The sequence below is a fragment of the Mastigoproctus giganteus genome, chromosome 5 (assembly GCF_048544385.1).
Source record: "Mastigoproctus giganteus isolate SK-2022 chromosome 5, ASM4854438v1, whole genome shotgun sequence".
In the NCBI taxonomy this organism is placed as follows: domain Eukaryota; kingdom Metazoa; phylum Arthropoda; class Arachnida; order Uropygi; family Thelyphonidae; genus Mastigoproctus; species Mastigoproctus giganteus.
Genome location: NC_143579.1, coordinates 65,764,489 through 65,788,322, shown reverse-complemented (window position 1 = coordinate 65,788,322; position 23,834 = coordinate 65,764,489). Strand labels below are relative to the sequence as shown.

General features: G+C 40.3%; 1 protein-coding gene across 3 annotated transcripts in view; it reads left to right on the top strand.

The window, feature by feature from the left end:
• LOC150085455 (uncharacterized) overlaps positions 1–23,834 on the top strand; it is a 1,845,429-nt gene that overhangs the window by 64,097 nt on the left and 1,757,498 nt on the right. The window contains exon 1 of one of the 3 annotated variants that reach the window (XM_090374042.1): positions 21,047–21,234. The exons of the other annotated variants lie outside the window; for them this stretch is intronic. Within the exon in view, the coding sequence (XP_090230168.1) occupies positions 21,153–21,234 (82 nt within the window). The 5' untranslated portion in view covers positions 21,047–21,152. Of the gene's footprint in view, positions 1–21,046; positions 21,235–23,834 lie in introns of those variants that run through there. 3 annotated transcript variants of the gene reach the window in all.

The window sequence follows — 23,834 nt, the reverse complement described above, 5'->3', positions numbered from 1 at the left end:
TTTATGCCTTTCCAAAAAAACTTTCGTACATAATTTTCTTGCACGCAGTCAAGAGGAATGCTGCACATACAAAGTTACAGCATTTGCAGTAAGTCAAGAAGAATGCTGCACATATACAGTTACAAAACTTGCAGTCAAACCAGTCAAGAGGAGTGCTATAACTGTGCACTAATCTGATTTATTGAAGTATCACCTTGTTAATGTTTAAATAATCGCCTTTATAAAATCAGTTTATATGTGTAATTAGTAAGTGACTAGTATGTGGAATTGATGTGAGATATTTCGCATCTTCCCTTCATACTTTTTTTTATTCCTCACACCGGAAATATTGAAATTACAGCAGCCTTTTTTTGTTTGATAAAGGAAATACTTATCTTCTCGGAGCGACGCGGTACTTGTAACTCTGCATCTGCTTACTATATTGGTATATTCAGTAAGGGTCGTGAATCAGTAGCACCTCGCTGTGAGTGTGGTGTTGAAACATGCTTCATCAGTTTTAGAAGAAAAAATAAATCAAGTGTGAGAGAGAGAGAGAGAGAGAGAGAGAGAGCTAATAGAGGAAGGGCGCGTCTGCTGAGGAGGAAGGAACAGGGCGTCGGAGACTGCTCACTATACAGACTCGTCTGCTGAGAAGTACCTGGTTCTTGACACGAAGGGGCCCTAGGGCTTTACTGAACTGCTATAATGCAGTATAGTTGCAAAAAAAAAAAAAAAAAAAAAAAATGAAATAAAATAAATAAATAAGAAAGGAAAAGGGAAAAAAAGGGTGGGGAATCCCCAAAAGGTAGAGAGCGTCCAAAACCAGCGAACATGCATTCAGGAATACCATTTAGTGTTCCAGTAGGAAGTTAAAGATCCATGAAATAATATAAATCATCCTCAGAAAAGTTCTGCAAGTAGGCGAATTCCAGTTTCATGTGACGTTCTTAGTGATTATGCTGAAGAGTTTGATACGTGTTCGAGAAGAGAAAGCTAGGGTATCCTCTTCTCAAAACTTAACTAGATAAGAGCAAATGATTACTTCACTGACCTGGCCGATCGTCACCACCTAATGATGAACATTTCTTCTCATAAGGAGAAGGTGCCTTTCCCTCCAATTCGAATCGTTTGTATTATTTAAAAGTAATTTGAGAACTCCAGTGGTTGTGAACCTTTCAGTATATCCATCTGCCGTGTGACCCAACCAGAAAGAGTCGTCCATTCCGAATTAAAGAGACTGCTTCACGCTTACCACACTGAATATTCTCTGCTGTTGGGAGGGAATATTCAGTGTGGGAGGAATTTTACTCCCACACCGGGTGGAAAAGGCTTGATTTCGAATCCCTTCAAAGACGCTAGAAATTTTTATGGACTTTTTTTTCACTGCTTAGATGAGTTAGTCTCTCCCAGGCGAAGATTTCCAGCTTTTTCCAATAATACGCGCAAATTACAAACATAATATTCTGACGCCTCATAGCTTAGTTGCTTTGGCGTTTAATACAAGTATAACCTAATCTATTGGACCGTCATACCAAGAATTCATAAGTTCTAATTACACTGAAAAATTATATTTCTGGAATGAGATTCACATCTTTCAGAATTGTGCATCCAATCATCATCATCATCATTGGTTATTAGGCTTAACTGAAATTTCTCCATGGCGAGCTTCTTGAATTCGTTAGAAGCTAAGATGGCAAAATGTAAATTTGTGTGCAAAGTTAATAGAACTAGCTAAATGAACTACGGGATTGCTAAATAATATATTGTGTCTAGGAATGTAGAAACGTCAATGAAACTGTACTTTCATAGAGCCTAGAGTTGAAACGTGGAACAGTTGATTTGGACAGTAGACTAGGAGAATCTTTAAGATTAATAAGGTTTTCAAGATTGTAAATAAAATTATGTAAGTGTAGATCAGTGTAGTTTATACATTGGGATTCAGTCCAAAATACGGTGAAAAATGCGCTTGTAATCCATACGATAATAAAGTGTTTTATTTTTCTAGCATAAAATAATGTACGAACCTTTTCGACGATACATTAGAGATACTGTATTTCTAACACATCAGTGCAAGTTAATTTTAAACAATATAATCGAAACTGCACCAGTGATGATCCCGAAATGTATTTCTACAAGAGATCAGAATGATAGATATGAGCATCCTTAAGGATTCTATTACATCTATCCTTGAGCACAGCTGTAATCTAATCCTTAAGTAGACTGATGTGCATAGATTCAACCGAGAAAGAATGGGAAGCGTTTTAAAAATTGTAGTTGGAAACGACACAGTTTGATTTTGGAGATAATAATTGACCTTGGTTGGGAACTCAGATTCTGTAGAGGTGTCAGTACTAGAAGAGTAGGACTGAGATTAGAATTTTTGCCGCAGCTGTATTAGTTTGTTGATCACCGCATCAAAGAAATCACCAGCAAACATCTTGTCGTAGTGCGTTGTCATTCACAAAACATTTACTACACACGCGTCTTCGTCGGTCCGAAGAGATAGGAACCATTGGGGTACAAGGTTGGGACTATGAGAGAGAGACGGTGGTCCAGGAGTTTTCACCTAGGGCACAAAAGGTGATATTGTTGTACACGTTGGCACTAATGACATTAATAGTAGGAGATCTGCAAACTTACTTAACAAGTACAGGGCAAATTTTGAAAAAAAGTCGCAGGTTAGGATTAAATTTTAAAGTGTCTGCAATTCGGCCCTGGAGAGACTGTGCAGGCTCATGGGGTAGAATTTTTCTCAGCGTGGTCTGTGCTTGTTTACAGGAGAGACTGCTTCTACAGGGATGCGATACACTTAAATAGAAAGGGTTCAGGAATATTTGCTGATGCTATCAAGGCAGTGTTAGGTAAGTCGAAAACTGCTAGCTTGGGGGATTCACAGACTAATAGATTAACAATAGCCGCACGCAGAATGAAAGTGATTCTTGCACTGCTTCTATTGAAATGAGCAGCAGCCTTGAAAGCAAAGTGCTGGGGATTTATTGAATTGCTGAGAGTCATCACGAAACAAGTAAATACATGGGTTGTGTAAGGGTAACTAAAAGTAAGAACAGGTGCATTTATACTTGCAAGTACACCAATGCTAGGAGTATAGTAAATAAATTTTATGAATTTGAAGTGCTGGATTAAGCATAGAATGCAGAAATTGTTGGGATTTCAAAGACATTTTGAAATCTAAGGGATGTAGAATTTCAATGTTGGGAGGACAATGTATACAGAAGGGACAGACAGGATAAGAGGGGGAGAGGGGTTATGTTCTTAATTACGCAGCACATAAAATCTAAGACAGTGCATCCATTTGATATGGGTGGTTAGTGTAATGTTGAGTCAATTGGGTGTGACATAAGCACTAGAAAAGCAAAAATGAGAGTAAGAGTGTGTTATAGACCTAATGACTCTGACGAGTACAATGAATAAGTACAGGGAAATAGAGTGAGTCAGTAAATCAGAATGTCTTATAATGGGGAATTTTAATTCAGATATTGATGGAACTTGTGGGTTGGTCACTCAGAAACTAGCAAGACTTTTGTGGAATTATTGAATGACTGTTTTCTACAGCAGCATGTTAGAGAGGAACCAGAGGGAATAATGCTCTTGATGTGATTATACGCGGTGATCATTCATGCATTAAGAGTCTGCAGAGAAAAGAACCGCTAGGTGGCAGTGATCATAGTGTATTGATTTTGGATTTACTGAAAGATGTAACTACCATTAAGGGTAAAGAGAGGGATTTTTGTTATCATAAAAAGTGACTACAGTGATCTCAGACAGTTTTTAAATTCTATACAGTGGAACCAACTGATGGCGTTACCATCGGCAAATTCTATATGGAAAACACTGAAGAAAATAAGCTACTAGGCTTTTCATACCAAATAAGGAATATTATTCAAGGCGGACCTAAATGGATGTGATGTCAGATGAACCAATGAGACTCGTGGCAGAGAATAAAAATGCATGGAACGCATATAAATTATCAGGTGATACAGAAGGCTATAGTAAATATAAACAAGTCCGCAGTCAAGTCAAAAAGGATGTTAGGAAAGCTAAGGCAGATTATGAGAAATATTTAGAAAAGGATGCACAGAAGAATAGCAAAGACTTCTTGATTGGCCCACTCGATATCGATGGTTTGGCTTGATGATCCTGCTCAGGTTGCTGACAAACTGAATGAGTATTTTGCATCTACATTCACAGATGAGGAATTCTTTAGGAAAGGGGATGCGAGAAGTGTATCAAAGTCTAATAAGGAGCTAAATGATTTAGGAATAACCGAGGGGAAAGTTGAAAAGAAATAGTTCAAGTTAAAGATATGAAAGACACCTCGGTTGGATAGGAACTATCCAATTATATTAAGGGAGGCAGCGAAGGAAGTCAGCCGACCCTTACCCTTAATTATGAGAGCATCCTTGGATTCAGAAAGGTCCTCGTGGGCTGGAGATATGCGAATGTATTCCCAATTCACAGAGGGGGATTAAAGGATGACATGAGTAATTACAGACCTGTTAGTTTAATTTCTGTTCCAGGAAAATAATGGAGTCACTGGTAAAAGAAGTAATGCAGGATCATCTAGACAAGGCCGCAATTATACTTCAGACACGGCATGGGTTTGTCAAGGGGAAATCTTGTTTGACCAATTTGATTGGATACTACGATGTCGCATATAAAAACTGAATGCAAAAAATAATATTGATATCATATACTTGGATTTCAGGAAAAAAATTTGATACTGCTGCACATAAAAGACTGCTGTACAAATTGGAGCAGTGTGGCACTAAGGGCAAGTTGCTGCAATGGATAATTGAGTGGAAGAAGACAGAGTCCGGTAATCAATTGCTCTTTGTGGAGTAATGTTATTAGTGGAGACCCCCGGAGTTCGGTGTTGGGCTCATTGTTGTTTTCTATACAGGGTGTCTCAAAAATATTGGTACAAACGTTTAGGGGAGGTAGGTAACATCTAAAGGAATGTGAATCGCATAGGAACCCATAACCGGAAACGTCACCGAAAGTAGTAGCAGAGGCACAAGAAGCAGAAATGACACAAGACAGTAATTAGTGGCAAACATTTATTTGACATAATATTAACAATGGAGTACGAGATGGACGCATTTCATGATGTTACAACAGATGCTTGAAGGTTCCACCATGAGACGCGATGCATGCGTGACACCAACGCAGCATGGATTGGCGGACATGGTCGAACATACCTGGAGTTTCTTTGACAGTAGCAGCAGAGCAGACGATCTCGCCAAGAGATCCATTTCCGTCTCCACAGGCGATTCATACACGATATATTTGAGCCCCCCCCCCCCACAGAAAGAAATCAAGGCTCGATAAATCATGTGAGCGTGGGGGCCAGGCAACGGGTCCACCACGGCCAATTCATCGACGACCAAAACGCCTGTTCAAATGGTCATGGACACACCTTCCATAATGGGCAGGCGCTCTGGCATATTGAAACCAAATGTTGCGTCTGACATTTGCTAGAACATCGTCGAGTAACCCTGGTAGAACTTGTTCAAGAAAGATCCGATATTTAGCGGAGTTCGTGCGGGATGATAACAGGTATAGGCCGACTAGGCAGTTACCGACCATACCTGCCCACACATTTATTGCGAAGCGATGTTGTGCCGCATGGGGGCGCACACCGTGTGGGTTGTCGTGAGCCCACACATGAGCATTGTGCTGATTGAATAAGCCTTCCCGAGTGAAATAAGCCTCATCCGTGAACAAAACATAGGCTGGAAAGTTCAAGTCTTGAACACTTTCTTGGAGAAACCACTGCGCAAAAGCCGCACGTGCAGGATGATTTTGGGGGAGCAGTAACTGAACCCTTTGGAGATGAAAGGGGTGTAAGGAATCGTTGTGCCAGACACGCTGTACACTGCAACGAGACACTTCTAAGGCTGAGGCAACGGCACGTGTGCTGGTAGTAGGATTATTCTGGACGGCATTCAACACACTTTCTTCCGTGGCGAGAGTTCGCGTCGAACGTGGTCTGCCCACACTACTCCTGTTACCTCTAAATGACCCATAATAGCACAAATTTTGATGCACACCCGCAAACAAACGGTGGTCCGGTAAACAAACGGTGGAACGCTTCCCAGACATGTCTGTCTGGGAAGCGTTCTCCATAAATTCGTTGAGCGGCTCGTCCATTGCCCTCTGCTAATCCATACACTAGGTGCATTTCAAGGTGGTACGTGACTTTCATCAACCGGTGAAATCCCACCACTTTGCTTATTAGAGGCTTGAAGTGGTGAAACCCATGTTTAGTCTCTAGAGCAAAGTTTCCGGCATCCCCCTCCCCCCCATGCTCCTCCTTCAACTCATGCACGGTACTAAGTACTATAGTTTTTGATACCTTTCGTGTTTGAGGTTTTCATAAAAAAAAAAAAAAAAAAGTGTCTGCCAGCTCACAGTTCGTATATCGATGCATGCTCTTCATGCGGCGACTACTGCTTGAATGAATAAACCAAAAATTTTTCCTCTCGCGAACTGATGAACAGCGCCGTCTACCGACTTACGATGACGTTTACGGTTATGGGTTCCTATGCGATTCACATTCCTTTAGATGTTATCTACCTCCCCTAAACGTTTGTACCAATATTTTTGAGACACCCTGTATTTATGAATGATATTGATGAAGGCATATAAAGCTGAATTTCCAAGTTTACAGTTGATACAAAGGTTGGCAGGGTGGTTAATGATAGCAATTAAGAGTATGCTACTGAACAATATCTAGAAAAGTTAGGCAAATATGCTGAGAAATGGCAATTGAAGTTTAACATTGATAAATGCAAAGTACTGCATATGGGAATCAGTAACCTTAGAGTAACGTACCAACTGTGTGGTACTACACCCAGGGTAGTGGAAAATGAAAAATACCTGGAGGTAATTGTGAAGTCAGATATGAAGTTCTCTGAGCAATGTAGATAGGCTGCCAGGATAGTTCATAGGGTTTTGTCAATGATATATAGGAATTTTGCTAGCAGGATTATGGAGGTGATCATTCCATTGAATAAGACAATGATCAGGCCTCATCTTGAGTACTGCATATGTGTGTGTGGAGGCGTCGTTTTACGAAGGATGTAGAGCTGCTGGAACTGGTTGAGAGAAAGGCGAAGGGAACAAAGCGGTGCTCTTTGAAGAAAGGCTTCAGTTCTGTAAATTGCAGCGTCTGGAGACTAGGCACTCTGTAAGTGATTTGACTGAAGTGTTTAAGGCTTCGAATTGATTGAGCAAGCTCAATGCTGATGGGATTCTTTCCTAGAAAACAGACATAGGACGACAGAAATTCAAATTGAGGAAGGATGATTACAGAATATATGTGTGGAAGTTTGTCTTCAGCCAGAGGGCGGTTGATTGCTGGAACAAACTTCCATTTGTTGTTGTGGAATTTGATAGCTTAAACAAATTCAAGAAAGAACTAGACAAACTATTGGCGGGAATGAATGGGAGGTGTCGTTTTATTTATATTTTTTTTATTTGTTTATTATTATTATTATTATTTTATTTTATTTATTTATTATTATTTTTTTTTCTAATGCTGTATAAGCTTGCTTTCGTGCATCATTTGCCAGTGCTAATGCCAATGCTATAGCCCAAAGCGGTCTCTTACTAGACTTCAATGGTGCAACAAATCTATCTGGCCTCGTGGGTCGCACAGTTGATAGAATCCTCGACCTTCCCACACCGGGTGAAAAAAACCTGAGGTAGAGTCCTTTCGATGACGAGAGGAATTTTCATGGGTCTTTATCTCAAGGTGGCTAAGTTAGTTGGTCTCAGGCGACGTAGCACGGTTTTTTATCCCTGAAATTCGCTTTTTTTTTTTTTTTTTTTTGCAGCAACAAAAAATCGACCTCAGAACACACGCAATATACAGATAATATACACAGAGTAATATGCCTTAATCGCCGATGCTCCTAAAACCTTACAACAACAACAACAACAACAACAACAGTAGCAAGAGATCTGACGGTTTTGCAGAATAGCATCTCACATGAAACGTACGGAGATCAGTAATGTTCAGAATGTGTGATGCCTGCTCGGTCCAAAAGTTTATGTTTGGCATGCTATTATGTTGTAAGATAGTGTCCTCACACTGCAAATTGTACTAATGACAGTGTTCTGCAGCTTTCGATTCACACGAAACGCTGATAGTCAGCGTTTTGCGACACGATTTGCTGAACATTTGTATATGGTGACATCTTGGTTTATGTAGGGGCGGGGAATAAGTAAAAATCACGGTGCACATAGGCAGAATATGCGGAATATAATTGAATGGAAGCAGCGGGAGAAAGACGACCAATGTTTACTGTATTGTGATAAGAAAGTTATCCGACAGTTCCAGGATGCCCTCGAGAATAAACAGCCGTTATAATCGCCATCCTCTTAAATGTAAAACGCCTGAATTTGAATCAATGAAAAACTTCCTCTTGTCTATGACGAGGAATTTTTGCGGGCTTTTTTTCACATCTGAGTTAGTCGATTTCAGATGAATGTTGCATGGTTTTCTCCCAAATACTCGTGGTTTTCATCCAACGAACTGACCAAAGAATAAATGTAGCTACAGATCTTTCCTAAAGTTTGGAAGACAAAAAATGTAATAAAAAACAAAGACCTATCCAATGCCGTTCTAAGATAGCTTCATCACAGTACCTATTGCCAAAAATACAAGATATCGAATACACATACACACGCACACATTGAAATGGTTGGTCTAACAGTTGTTAGTACTAAAGGATGCTGACAATCCACTTACAGGACAGACTTTATGTATACTGCACTTTGTGTTGGCAAACTTTAGAAAATCTTTTCTGAAGATCTTATGAACAGGTAATTGTGCCCACTCGGTAAGATTCACTTGGAGGCACTCAGATTTCCCTTATGGTAATATGTCGTTTTCTTAATATTCAGAAATTTCGCAAAACGTTTCCTTTTTTTTTTAACTTTACCTCTAAATACTCTTAATGTTTGTATGTATTTTATTTTAAGCAACCCATTTTACTGCCATATGCCATGTTATAACATAATGATGGTTTTTAGCGTGTTTATATTGAAACACGCAAAAGTGGCTATTCAGGTTATAGCTGCACCTTGAATTTTACGACCTCGACCACTCATGTTTTACATTGCGGACACCCTTGACATAGAGACCTTCTGTAGATCATTGCTGACATAATAGCTAGGAAAACGGATACTCAAGTATTGAATAGCTCGCTTTACCTTGTCTTTCCATTAAAAAATTGATTTTTTTTAGCCTCAAATTGTGCTTTTTCCACAAGGACAGTGTTCCATAAGAATCTTATTCAATCAATAGCATGCGCCATAAGTTGAATGGCACAGATAGAAACAATATAAATCAATTGGAGAAGTATGCTGGAACTCATCCAATTTGATGATGCGTTTCGCTGAAAAATTGTTTTTGACTCATTACATATCAGAGAGACATGCCATGGATCAGAAAGAGCGACATGTTAGAAGAAAATGTGTAAATATTGTACAGAATATACGGAAAATCTCCTTTTTGATTTTGTTGTCAGCTAAAACTGGCCTCCATAAGGGTATACCGTATTTCGATACTTATACATTGCTCGACAAAATTAACAGAACAAGTATAAAACGTGGTGTAACTCGTACATCTTGCGATGAAGCGGGACAAAATTTGGTATGTTGGTGTATCATAGAATAACAATGAAATGATGAGACAGTCAGAAATTTCAGACAGGTATAAGGAACATTTATAGGGGTTCTATAAAAATTACCGAAAAGCTCACATTACAGAAGTCGATACAAGATGTTCGAAAATATGGTCACATAACATCAGTACGGCGCATGATCCCCTCTGACGGCTAAACAGGCCTGACAGCGGTGAACCAAGCTCGATATAAGGGTTTCTATAAGATTCTTTGGCAACGAATTCGATTCTTCCACCAGAGCAGACCTTAGCTCATCAAGTGGTCGGGGACTTGGCTATCAGCGTGCAATGCGACGCCCAAGGGCGTCCCACACACGATCGATTGGATTTAAGTCTAGTGATTGTGCTGCCACGGCAGTCATTGGATATCTGCAGTTTCAAGATATGTCTCCTCCACTTGAGCTCTACGTGCAGTGGCGTTGTCGTGCATGAAAAGAAAATCTGAGCAAAGCGCACCTCAAAAAAAAGTCGCACATAGGGTTCGAGGATCTGTTCTCTGTACTTCTGAGCAGTTACGGTACTCCTATCAAAAACTTGGAGGGGTGCGGCCGTTGATCATTATTCTACCGCACAAGAGAACACCGTCTCCACCATAAATGTCCCTGTCTCTGATGTTGGAGGGATGGTACCGCATTCTTCATTGTCTCCAGATGAAATAACCTCTAGAATCTGTTTGTAGGCTAAAACGGGACTCAATCAATCAATCAGAGAATAGAACTGCTCGACCATAATGTCTAAGAACCTGCACATGACCTACCATCAAGGTCTTAGGGCGACTAGAGTCAAAGGTTAACAAGTTGGTTTACGAGTTGTTCAAATCGGGGAAGATCTCAAGGTCGACGCGTTCGCATTTGCATGCCACGGACTGCCACTCCCGCAATTTTACGGCCTGCCAAAGGTGCATAAGCCTGGCGTCATTTCCGACCCATCGTCTCCTGTTGCAATTCGCCAACCTACGCGCTATCAAAACACGTCGCCCGTCTCCAACAGCGAGGAGTTTCTTCGCCTCATCAAACACTTTACAATTCCTAACGAGATCATGGGGTCCTTTGATGTTGTCTCGCTATTTACCTCCATTCCAGTCCAACAGGCCGTCGTATGTGCCAGACAGCTTTTAGAGAATGACCCCAGGCTATCGGATAGAACATCACTATCTACGAAAGATATCTGTACAGCCCTTAACATGTTTTTTTTTCAGGCAGTGTCATCACATTTGGCGATTCTCTCTACAAACAGATAAACGGTACGGCTGTGGGTGCCCCTGTCAACTGTGTCATTGCCAACATCGCAAACGAGGAGTTAGAGGAACGAATATTCCTGAACCCGCTAGTACCAATCATCATGTGGTGCAGGTATGTAGACGAAATTTTCACCATCATCCCCCGAGGTTCAGATGCACCGCTGTTAGAGTACCTTAATTCCCTATCGCCCTTCGTACAGCTCACTTTGGAATTGGAAGCGAACGGGAGACTTCCTTTCTTAGATGTTTTGGTGAGACGAGTAGGCTCTCGTCTGGAAACCTCAGTATACCGGAAACCAATGTGCTGCGTGAAATTCCCGAACTACAGCCCATCTCCCTTGTCATCAAAACAGCACGGCACACGGTCTACTCTCTCGAACTTGGAGCCACTCCAGCTCAGAGGAAGCCAGGCGCACTGAGGTTTCTAGAGTAAAATCTGACCTCACCAATTGTGGATACCCAGCCCGCGTGTTAGACAGGTGCTTACTATAAGGACAAGAGCTTGCAACTCATCCGAGGTCCTCGGCTCCCCTCACGACAGTGACAGTGTACCTATTGCTTATATTCCATATTATCCGGGCGTCTCAGACCAGATTTCTAAGATCCCGCGTGACTACTGCATGAAATGCATACAACTTCCTGGCAGGAGTCTACGATCTCTGGTCTCGAGATTAAAAATGCCCCACCCCACTTACGAAGCGGTACTGTATACTGGTTTACTTGCCACGATTGCGGTAGCTGTTATATAGGGGAAAGCTCTATACGTCTTCAAGAACGCCTCGCCGAACATGTAGACAAGTACAACATCTTATGTAGGACGGCACCTGAACGAAAGTTCAACTCCGCATTTGTACACCATGATGATTACAGAGAGCACTGTAAAAGGCCAGAAATGTGTGTAATATGTTCGTTCAGTGTGTATGTTGCTTAGTTGTTTCTGGCCGTTTTGTCACCAGGCAGGCAATCACCTGGAAAGCCTGCCCAGTGTCCGTCTACACCACGAGGAGATAGGCCACAACTACGCATGTACCATGGCCAACCTCAACAGTCACGCACTGAATGTCCAAAGCGACTTTGGAATTATTAAAAAAAAAAACCTCCGTGCCGGCAATAGCGTGCGCACGCACGCGCGCGCACACACACACACATTCCAGGAGACAGGACAGCAGAAGACCAAGAAGTCAAGTAGAAAGTTACATGTCTTTATGCAGTGCTGCCCAAAGTAGTCCACAAAGAGAAAAGATGTACAGTCAAACAGCAGTAGTAATGTAATCCAAAAACGAGATCTGCAAGGCAGGGACAAGGTCTAGATGTAAATCTGTTCTGTTAATCTAGAGTGTTATCAGAAATCACTGGTTGGTGGTATCACTGAGCAGAGGAAGGATTTAGTTGTAGAGAGTCTTGATAAGGGATGAGCCAGAAAAGTGCAGCATCGGTTGCGTGTTCTTGAAAACTTTTGCGTGTTCTTGAAAACCACAACAATTTTGTATATGACGTCATCGGGACGACAGACGAGGCAACAGGCTGCATTATGGGAACATGACAGATCCATCCGCCTGGGTGGCTCTAAACACTGCAATCGTAGAACATTTTTGGTCAACTCATCATAACCTCAAACCCAGGCGCGATAGTGAGGTGATCGATCAGCCTCGAAACTACTATCACCGCCTGTGGTTAGAGTCCCTAAACATATCCAGCTGTCACAAATTTTTAAACCGCAGTAGAGTTACAAGACTTCACCCAATTTTGGAATCAGTAGTGTTGAAACACGACAAACGCTGCCCGCGCACCAACAACAATCGCCTGATCTAGCCTAGCAAATGACTGATCACTCGCGCTCATCAAACGCTCTCAGTCATCTGATCACGTAGCATATTTAGTATGATTTATTCCATTTCTAACGATTTATATCATGTTTCATTTCTGTATGTACTTCCTGAAGAAGGAGTTCGTTACTCCGAAAGCTGCTTGTCGTATTAAAACTTAATTAAATTTAGTTAGTTACTGCTTCCACTAGCTCTGCTGTATTCTCTTCTTCTTCTTCTAGAACTGTACCCCATTTGTCAGGACTCCAAGTCATGTGACTTGGAGTCCTGACAAATGGGGTACAGTTTTGGCACCAGTTCATGTTCATGGCACCAGTTTCGACGAGCTCTGCGGTGGTTTGGGCTTAATGGGATACAAACCACTGGTTCTGACTTCCTTGCGTATTGTCCACTTGAACTGAGCCTTCTTAACACAATCTGGTTGGAAATGTTTTCACATTTGGCCGCAGCAACATCAAGAGACAGTTGAGGACAGAACATCGTAGGGCAGTGTTTCTCAATCTTTTTACTCTCGTGGCACATTTTCCAAAGAAGAAAAATTTCGCGGCACACCTACGTAGTCATAGAAGAAGAAATTTCTAAATTTCGCGGCACACTTGGAAAATTTTGCGGCACACTAATGTGACGCGGCACACCCTTTGAGAAACACTGTCGTAGGGTACCGTCTTGCTGTTAGAGCCGAATAGTAGTCTGTTCTGGTTGCCATAGCCCTTAGTTGACCTTGACTAGCCCTTCTTGTAATGGTTCGTGTCTCCTGAAACAGCTTTCAGTGCAGAGATGACACCGCGTGACACATTAAGCCAACGTGCCACCTCCGCCTGCGACTGCCCGGCTTCAAGTCGTCTCACAGCCTATCTCAAAGAATCATCTAAACGACGGTGACTTGCCATCCTGAGTACTAGAGATGTGGCTAATCCCACTGAGCAAGCAAAAAAAAAAAAAAAAAAAAGGGAATGAAATGACGTGGTCGCAACTCTTTTTTTTTTTTTTTTTTTTTGGGGCATGAATAATTTGCATAATATGCAGCTCTGTAAGGTGGTAGATCGATTTCTATTGGATACTTGGAATTTACATGTCAGGATTTACATGTCAAATTTTCACCTTCGGTGACACTGTTCACAACAAAATATTATTTAAAAACATTTTTTTCTGTTAATTTTGTAGAGCAGTGTATTACTAGATACGAATATGAATCCTATCTTCCTAATTTACTATTATTTATTTTTTTAAAATTTATTTATTTATATATTTTTTTAACTCTGGAGTGGGCCACCAGAGGTTTTTTTTTTTTTTTTTTTTTGTCTCATATGAGACCATAAGGGTGTTCCATCTACTGGACTTGGTGCACCTTCCTGCGGTGTGGACGAGTACTCAGAAGCAGCTTTCCTAGTGATTGCTGCTTCTGGGTAACCAAGAGGCCTGCACCACACAACAACACAACGCAAACTGATTGCAAAAACATGACATTAATACACGGCTGGCCTATTTTATAGAGTCTGTTCAATTAACATGGACACGAGGCGGATTTGAACGGGCGTTCTAGGTGTCGCCCTTACATGTACACATATCCCTATCTCCCTTTTGGTGTCTTATTTAATTTCTTACGTTCTAACTATCATCGCACGTAATTTATGGTTTGGCGATGGTATGCAATCTATTTCCGATTCAGAAGTCGAGTACTGTTTTACACTTTCCTGCCAAAATTTATGCGTTGCTTGGCATATTAATTTCTTTGAATAAATAGATGTTTTTTTATGAACAAAACATGTATTTATTTAAAGAATTCAATATGTATTGAACCATCTTTGTGTGTAATGATTTTTTCAGCGTATCAACAGATACGTTATACTGATTTCTGGTAGAAAGCGAGTGGTATTGTATTCTCTTCCACTCCTTTAAACAATTCATTATGTCCACTAACTCAGAAGGTCATCTTGGGCTTGCCATAATTCTGCGTTTCAGCTTATGCCAGAGATGTTTATTGCTTTGAGTTCAATGCTGGCCACTGCAATTTTCCGATATTATTCACTTCAAACCACACTTTTTACGATCTTTGCTTTGTGACATAGAGGATTTTCTTTTTGGAAGGTGTGAAGAACCCTTCCATAAAATTACCACAATGTAGGATGCAGATTTGTCCAGAACATCAATGTAGGGAATATGCATGATTCCATGAGGCGCGACCAATTGACATAATCCATACTATGAAAAAAAAAAACAAAAAAAAACACTCTTAGATCATGAATCTCTCTCTCCTTCCCAACTTCACATTAGGACAAAAAAAAATTAATTATTATTTTAAGGTTGCCCGTAATTGAATACATTAACCCCTGTTTGTGTTTGTAAATTGCGTGTGTTCTATGGTCGATTTGCCTGTTTTGCTGCACGAAAAAACCCCAGTTTCCGGGAGAAAAACCTTGCTGTCTACGCCTGAGACCGACTAATTCAGCCACGGAGTGAAAAAAGCCCATTAAAGTACCTTGCGTCATCGACGGAATTCGAACCCGGGCCTTTTTCCACCCGGTGTGGGGGAGGACGGTGATGATACCACTGTGCTACCGCGCAGACTCACATCAGAACAGCATATTTAAGTAGGAAGCGTTATCCAGACATTCCATACCTATACATGTCCATCAACCTGCAAGAGCTTTTAGTACGACTCACTGCTTAACAGGACCGATTTCCAATGATCCACCGTTGAAGGTCAGTGTGTAAACCCCCCATTGTAATCGACAGTGTGCATTTGTCTTTGTTATCGAAGACTTGTAGGAAGCAGCTGTTCCATGAAAATTCATGATATGCAGCTCTCTATGTGTGGTGGAAATATTGACAGGATTGCCTGTGGCAGGTCCGAACTGAGATTCTGTAGAGTCTGATAGCGAGATGAGGTAAATACTGTGTCACCGTGTGTCGTCTCTTGTCAGTGAATATTTTACTCTTAATTAGTTGTTTCTTGGGCTCATTTGTCACCTTACCGCGGCACTTCCATTTCTTCAAGCATGTTGTCAGTTGTTGTATTGCGCCGTGTATATTGGCTGTAAATTGCGTGTTCTGAAGTCGATTTTCTGCTGCTGGACGAAAAACCTGAGTTTCCGGGAGAAAAACTATGGTACCCTCGCCTGAGACCGACTAACTCAGCCACGTTGTGAAAAAGGCCCATAAAAGTTCCTCACGTCATCGACGGGACTCGAACTCGGATATTTTTTTACCCGGTGCGAGGAGACGGCATTCCTACCAACTGTGCTACCCACAAGGGCGTTGTCAGTTGTGGACTTGGAAATGTTAATTCCTGAGCAACAACATGCACAGACGTATTCCTTCCTTGACATCCAACTATCATTTCCTCCGAAACTCAGCTCTTTTCGGATCTCATCGTTCGGCGTACGCTTTCAAAATGAATTCTGGGCTAACCGCTGATCACCTTCATAGGTCGAAATATTTGCATATTTCATAGGCACGCATGCAAATTTTCTGCAATCAGACGGGTGTTTTAAAATTCATAATATTCAATCCACATTCTTCTTAGAGACTTTGTGGATGTCTATAACATAATTCTAGTACGCATATGGCTTTTAGGGTGCCTCATCCCCGGGCATTATACTAATTAACCAACAAGAAATCTTGGCCAGGATATCTCCTGTCAGCAGAAATATTGTCTAACAATTAACAAATTTCCTAACACTGCGTTTTACTAATGCCCATGATTTGCAATTTGTATGAGTGAAAGTTAAACATTTCCCGAGAAGGATCCTCGGAGTTATTTATTTAGGATAAATGTGTTGTGACGAGCGGATTTCTTGGGACTGCGGCATAAGGCTTCCGCACACGCCCTCCTGTTGCTTCACTAGCATAAGATCTTCCTGGGCTTTCTTTTATAAGAAGGACAACCAGTTCCTGGTAATGTGTGATATCATGCACATGTGGAATGTAGTCATACATTTTATGGAATTTCCGTTGAATTCTCCCCCCACCCCACTGGTTTCGTTGTAAGAAATATGAGAACACAAAATGCTCCCTCGAGTGGAACTCCTTTGAAGAATTGTACAGCACCGCAAGTGGTGAAGGTTAAAATACATTCCAAGCGAGAGCGGAGGATTAAAAAAAAAATTCGCTTCCAAGATTGTTGCATATATTTTATGGAATTGGTAAGATCACTCTGAATGACCTATTTACAAAAGGCATTAAATGATCTTTACTACATGATTGAAAATTACAAGTTGTAACTCAGTGCGTTGCAATAATATTTATCTCCGGCCAGTAGCCAAAAGAGAGTCAAATACACACATGTGTGTCACTCTTCCAAGTACTAACCGGATCTGATTATTGCTCAGCCTACGAGAATGGGTGCATTCGGCTTAGTACGATAGTTTGCCGGTTGTAAAGCAAAAAAAATTTTTCCTCCTCATCCTTGCTTCTACTAAAAGAGTCAAGCAGAACAAATAAAAGTTAGGTAATTATGAGTCCTAACAAATATTTACCCACCTTTTAATCAGGGAACGCACGCAGGCACTGGCCCCCTCATTATGCTATCGATACCTTATAACAGGGGTCGGCAACCTTTTTTGAGTGAAGAGCCGTTTTTGATTTAATAAAAAAAAAGAAAAAAAAAAGACAATCCGAAGAGCCATACCTCAGCTCAAGGTGGGAGGAGGGGGAGGGGTGGGGGAGATTTTTTAAGAAGTGGAATAGTGGGAAGATATTTTATTAAAAAAATATTTTTTTTGAAATATTATTTACTAATGCTGAAAAAAACGTAACAAACATCCAGTTAGGTACAAATTAATGTGACTTTTGCTGCTGAACTTCTTGAGTGAGTATCTCAACGTGAGGCGAGTATGCCGTAATTTTCATCTTTAAACATGCTGAGAGACTCCCATTGTTCAGGCGGTTTCTTTATTTATTTTCAATATATAGTTCATGTTCGAAAATATTTGCCCACAGAAATTCGTCAAACCAAAAACAGAGAAGTGTCCGGTAAGCTACTCCACATATCGAACACAATTTGGTCTTGGTTTTTCAACTCATCTATCGCCGTCAATTTGTGTAGAATTGCAAGGGCAGCCTTTTGCCTCTCCAATTCCTCAATTTCAATTTTAAGGCATTTTAGTCTTGCATCCCACTTTCTCTTGATTTTTAAGTCCTCTAACTCCATTTCAAATTGTGCTTCATATGAGTTAAAAGTTAAAGAGCCTCAGGTTACCAACCCCTACCCTATAACTATCACATGAAATGCACAAGCCATTGGTAACCGTCGCGTTGTTTTATCGGCTGCAAGTTGTGACGTGTCAATATATGTTTGTAAATTCGTGTATTCTGTGATCGATTTGCCTGCTTATTAGATGAAAAATCCTATTTTCTTGGGAGAAAATATGCAACCCTTTCCCCAAACCAACTATTTTGTTTATGATATGAAACAGGACCATGACAATCCTTTCCGTTCAGGCAGGATTCGAATCCAGGACTTATATGTACTGTGTAAGGAGGTCGATGATAACCGTTGTTGTTCTAACCGTCAGGAGACTGCGGCAATAAAACAATTACACTGAAGTTAAACATTTCTGGCCCCGGTCGTACAGAGTATAAATGTAAAATTTATTATTTATTTAAAATTTGTGAAAAAGATAATGATTATTTATCTCGTTATTATTAATAATGGATAAGGGAGAGACCAAAATAAAAGCTTGCCTGGGTTCATCATGGCTCTAAACGCACTACTGCCTACTAAAACAGTAACGTTGCTATATCTTATCAAAATTGATAAAAGAAATTCTCCATTAAAAACAACCCCACCAACTCAGCGGTCCTTCACCTGTTCATCCATCGTATGCTAGTCGATTAATAACCTGCTGTGATCTTCGTACTACTGTGATTTTCCTTTAGCTGTACTTTGGTGGAAAAAAAGTTAAGTGACAAAGAGGTGTACTTTGTGGCTTACAAATTGCTGCTGATCAGTGAAATTTGGCGCTGAAGTATAGTTTTCAGTTTTAAAATATGCAGAGACTATCATCCAACACAGAGTTTCTCGACCAGCTGTCGGCCAACTTTCGATATTTGTGCCAAAGGTATTTGGTACAAATATCGAAAGTGGGTACTACCCAGAGACTAATACAAATGGCACCACGAGACGATTTTTACTTAATCCTGCCAACGCGGAAACTGCAGAAATGGTCACAAAGGGTACTTATCTTTCACTTTAATATCAAAGAAAACCCCAAAATACATCCAAAAAAAAAAAAAATGAGAGAGAGAAAAATCAGCAGGTAGTTAATTTACGCACGTGTTCCTAATTTCAAAATTTATCACTAGCGAGAACCACCAGACTAGAATGAACCTGACATTCCCACTTCTGAAAGGTTGGTAACATTGTACCTTTGACAGCCAATCACTCCTCTAGGGGTTCAGTTAGTAACTCATGTTCTTCTTACATACGAAGTAGGCGCCTCCGTAGCCAGGTGGGAAGGAGTAGCAGTGCGTAGCACACGCTTCTTGATTAGACCGGGGGTCGAGCCCGTCACCACCAAATACGGAGGATGCGGAAAGGTCAGGGAATGGCCACCGCATATTCCCGGAGCAATATGGCCTTAGTTGCTAATGCTCCTAAAAACCAAATAACAAACAAACATAAGAAGTCAATGGGAATCACGTCTGGAGACATCGGTGGCTTCTGTTCAGAAAATATCCACGTTCTGAAGAAAGTCTTCCACTAGTTGGCGCTCCATGGGGGCAGTGCATTATTCTCCATTAGAAGGGACTGAGGGGAGGGGAGGGGAGGGGGTACTTTACCTCTAAAAACCTACCTTAGGGTTCTAGGATATGGTTCACTCCCCCCCCCCTTCCTTTGCAACTATAAATTCCTTGTCTCGGTTATACTGGCATGTGATATCTCTAGTATTCCCTGCACACTTTTATACCTCTGCATGGGTCCTTCTCTCATTGTTCACTATCTTCAGAGGAAAGAATTTGGAGGAAGCACTGTAAGTGCCATCAACGTTAATGACCTACATTTGGTCAAGGTTAGTAACCAGACAAATAAAAGAGCACTCTCCTGCTCTTAACAAATGTCCTTTTCTGCAGTACAACGCAGAGTCAAAAAGATGGTATCGCATTACACTATCTTACACTTAAAATGAAATGTTTGTTGTTTGTTATTTAGGAGCATTAGCAGCTAAGGCCATATTGCTCCGGGATATGCGGTGGTCATTCCCTGACCTTTCCGCATCCTCCCTATTTGGTGGTGACGGGCTCCAACCCCGGTCTAATCAAGAAGCGTGTGCTACGCACTGCTGCTGCTCCTTCCCACCTGGCTACGGAGGCGCCTTAAAATGAAATGGAAAAATTCTCAATGCCTTTTGTTCATCACTTTTTTTAAAACTTGGCTCTTTAAATTTTGCATCCCAAATGTTATGCTAAAGATCACGTTTTCAGTATATTTCTGTTTCCATAGTAACTCTTTGAAACAAATAGTGGAGTTTACTGCTATATGAAATGATCCAGACAATGTATTACATAAAAATTAAAATATTGTAAAGCAATAATGAAACGCGAATGATGCCAAACCTCATATTGTGTTCTTGGGTTGCTGCACGTCCAAGATAAATTCGTTCAAACTTACACTACCTTGACGTGCAGCCTCAATTCCGGTGATAGCAGTTCTCCCCTCCCCCAACTACCGTCATTACTAATTGTACACGTACAGTTCATATTGGCTCTATTTACTAACCTAAATGCTCCACACCCGTTCAATGTATCGGGCTTGCGTAACAATATACGCCCTCGTACACATACACACGTGCGACGTTCTCAGTTCACCCCTTGCAAGTTTTGAATGTTTGCTTCGCACGGCTTAACTGAGGCTGTGAAAATGTATGATTCGGTAAACGTTGTTTTACAGATGTAAGAAACGAGAGACAATGGCAAGAAACCCACGGGCGTTTTAACTGTGTCCACCCACAGGTTCTCCGCAAGGAACTTATCATCTCAACCGATGCTTCTCCCGATTTCGCCCACCAGTAGGTGTTAGTTACTGGAAGCTTTTACCTGTCATATGTTTGTGGATATCAATGTTAGCAACTTGCAGTTAATGCGAGAGTCTCGCGGCGATCAGGAAACTGTCGGATACTCAGAAGTTACTCTTTAACCCGGTGACGTGATAATAGTGTTTATCTTCGCCTGCCAATTCACGGTGTCCGAATTTGGGTGTCAACGTATCGGGCTCGGCTCTCCAATAGCGAAACTCCTGAAAGACCTTGAAGTGTCTCCCACTCAGCTTTTCGCTGTGGTCATCGTGGACTTCAGTCAGTGCCATTACGACGTACTGTACCGTAAAGTGTGTCGTGACTAGCCGCGTGTTTCGGAACGTGTCGAACGTGCAGACAGCTTTAACTGCATTCCACTAATGGCTACAACAGAATCGCCAAATGACGATGATCTGCAGCCTAGTTTAGAACAGTACGAATCTAGCTTGCACAAGTTCAAAGGTCAGTATTAAATAAGATAAAGCGATCTGCTGCCTGTCAAATTAGCTATCTGACTTCATTTACACCTTTTCATACCTGTGATGTATTTTATTAACCAGTCAAAATGGCGGACTGGACTTCATCTTTACGATGCATATTTTTCCTATTATTATTTTAATAATTTGGCATTCATGTTTTCTTCTCTTTCTCTGCAGTTGTCAAGTAATATAAAAAAAAATTATGTACGCATTTCATTTAGAGAAATTTGAGCTTAATGTTCATATAAACCATTAATTATAGGCGCATTTCTAAAGATTATAGTTTTGTAAAATTGACTGAACTATCAACCTGTTCCAGTTAGTTTTCAAAAAAAAAAAAAATCCTCCCCCCACCCAAAATGTTGATAGTCATTGCTAATTGATTCTGACATTCGTACGCAGTTAATAGTTGCATTGCGTACTAATGTCGGAACTCATGAAAATAAGTGTATAATATGTTAATCTTCTGACAAAAAATGCTAATTACTAGCGTTCTGGTTGTTAATATTTTTCCAACTCAGTACTGGTTTTATATGATTGTTGATCCATTTTCCTTCTAGGCCAGCGATTCCCAACCTACTCTGTATGTCAATTAGTTGGTATGTACATTAGTGCGAAATAGTATTCAAGGGTGATTTAAATTATGTTCAAGAAACTAATTTGCATGACAATTAGTACATGGGTTACGACAAAGTTGGGTCCGCTGTTCTAGATGAGTTATCTCCTCCCACTCACCTTTAGTTAACCACCCAATTTTATTTTAGAACCAGCGTTCTACTTTTTTTTTTTTTTTTTTTTTTTTTAAGCCTAACTAATGATTTTTTTAAAAATTTGTTTGTAATCAGAACAAATGATAGGAGATACTATCATCTTCTTTAACACGTTTCTGTACTAGTATGTTGCTCAACTGTTATCAAGGGTAGTGGCAGGGAAAGGAAATATCAGAGCCTCTGTAATGTCATATTAATAGTAAATGTTACAGAAATTATGTGCGTATATACATATAAAGGATTTGACAATTTTTGAAATGTTGTTCCACTAGGTAGGAGCGATGGAACGTTAGTCTACTGTCTATTAAATGAATTACAGCCAGTCGTGCCACCTTTTAATTTAACTCCTAACTTATTTTTTTTATTTTTTTTTATTTGTAAGTAAAGATATTTATATGAGAGGAATATTTTATCGAATACTAACGTGATGTTCTTAATCATGGGATTATGACTGAAAATAAACATGATAATCGATCAGTACTCTTGGGAAGCCTGAGTATCCATTTCCATTGCACTTGTTCTCAAATGGACACTTAGACCCACTCGTATGTTGTTAAATCTACAGAATAAATTTAAGCTACCTGATTATTGTTAATATCGTGGTGTATTAGGCGAGGTGTCTAGTGGGTCGGGCAAGATTTATTGTAGTATAAAGACTATAAAAGGGTTTTTAGCAGAATTTTAAATTTGTATATTTTCCCATCCATTTACGAAATTTAAAATTGCCTTGCCATTCTGGGTTTTTCAAATAGTGGTGCTTCCTCGTGTCCAGAGATTAATATTTATTTATTTATTTTTTTATATAAGTAGATTTTATTAAAATTCATCAGCTGAATTCTGTTTTGGACATTGGAGTATGCGACTAACGTATTAATCAACGTTAGATACAATGTACTGACTGACATTAAATTTTTATTTTCAGGCCGCCTTTTTTTTTTTTTTTTTTTTTTAAGTATTCATTGTATAAAATGCCAAGATCGTTTTTGAAGTACGCATATTCACTTATTTATGATACGTAATTTGCTCCTCCCCATTTATGTTCTCTTGTTTAGCAAATTCATTTTCGTAAACCACATAATGTGGGACAAGTATTTGCATTGATAATAGTTCTTCTGAAATGCTGCTTCGTCACAAGAAGTGGTCGGGGAGGGTGCAGACTATAGAGGGGACAGATATTGGAGTATGGGGGTTCTTACGGCGAAAAGCGGGCTAGCGGTACTGGCCGTCGACTCCTCTGTATACCACAAAAGAATGTCTTCCGTCATCTTTAGTGTAGCGTGCTATAAAAAAATAATGAAGCTACTGTTAAAATTTCGACTTGTCCATGGCTTGTACGCTTATGTATTTTGGCGGGAAATAATAATGACGTAACGGGATAAGCGTGTTGGAGCAACCGTACACACCGATTTACGCCTACTTCATATTCATTCACTTATAGTTCAAGGATTTCAAATATAAAGAGTATTAATATTCCCGTTGCATTTTATAGAAATGCTGAGAAATTATAAAAGAATAAAGGCAAATGAAAACGCGGATTTAATGTAAGAAAGGTATAAATATAGTTTAATAATAATTAATCTCCATAATAAAATTAGCATTTATGTCAATAATTGGAAGCATATTATCTGACGAGCCTGCAGTACCAAGGAGTTTGAGTAATGAATGTCATTTCTGAAAAAATGGCTCATGCGTGCCTGAAATTAAGTATCTGTTAGTTGTTACGTTTTAATTGGGGAAGGTTTATCTCTGACATCCAGGCAATACTCGTAACGAGCCCTGGTGTTAGAGTATTTGAGTCACGACGGTTTCGAAG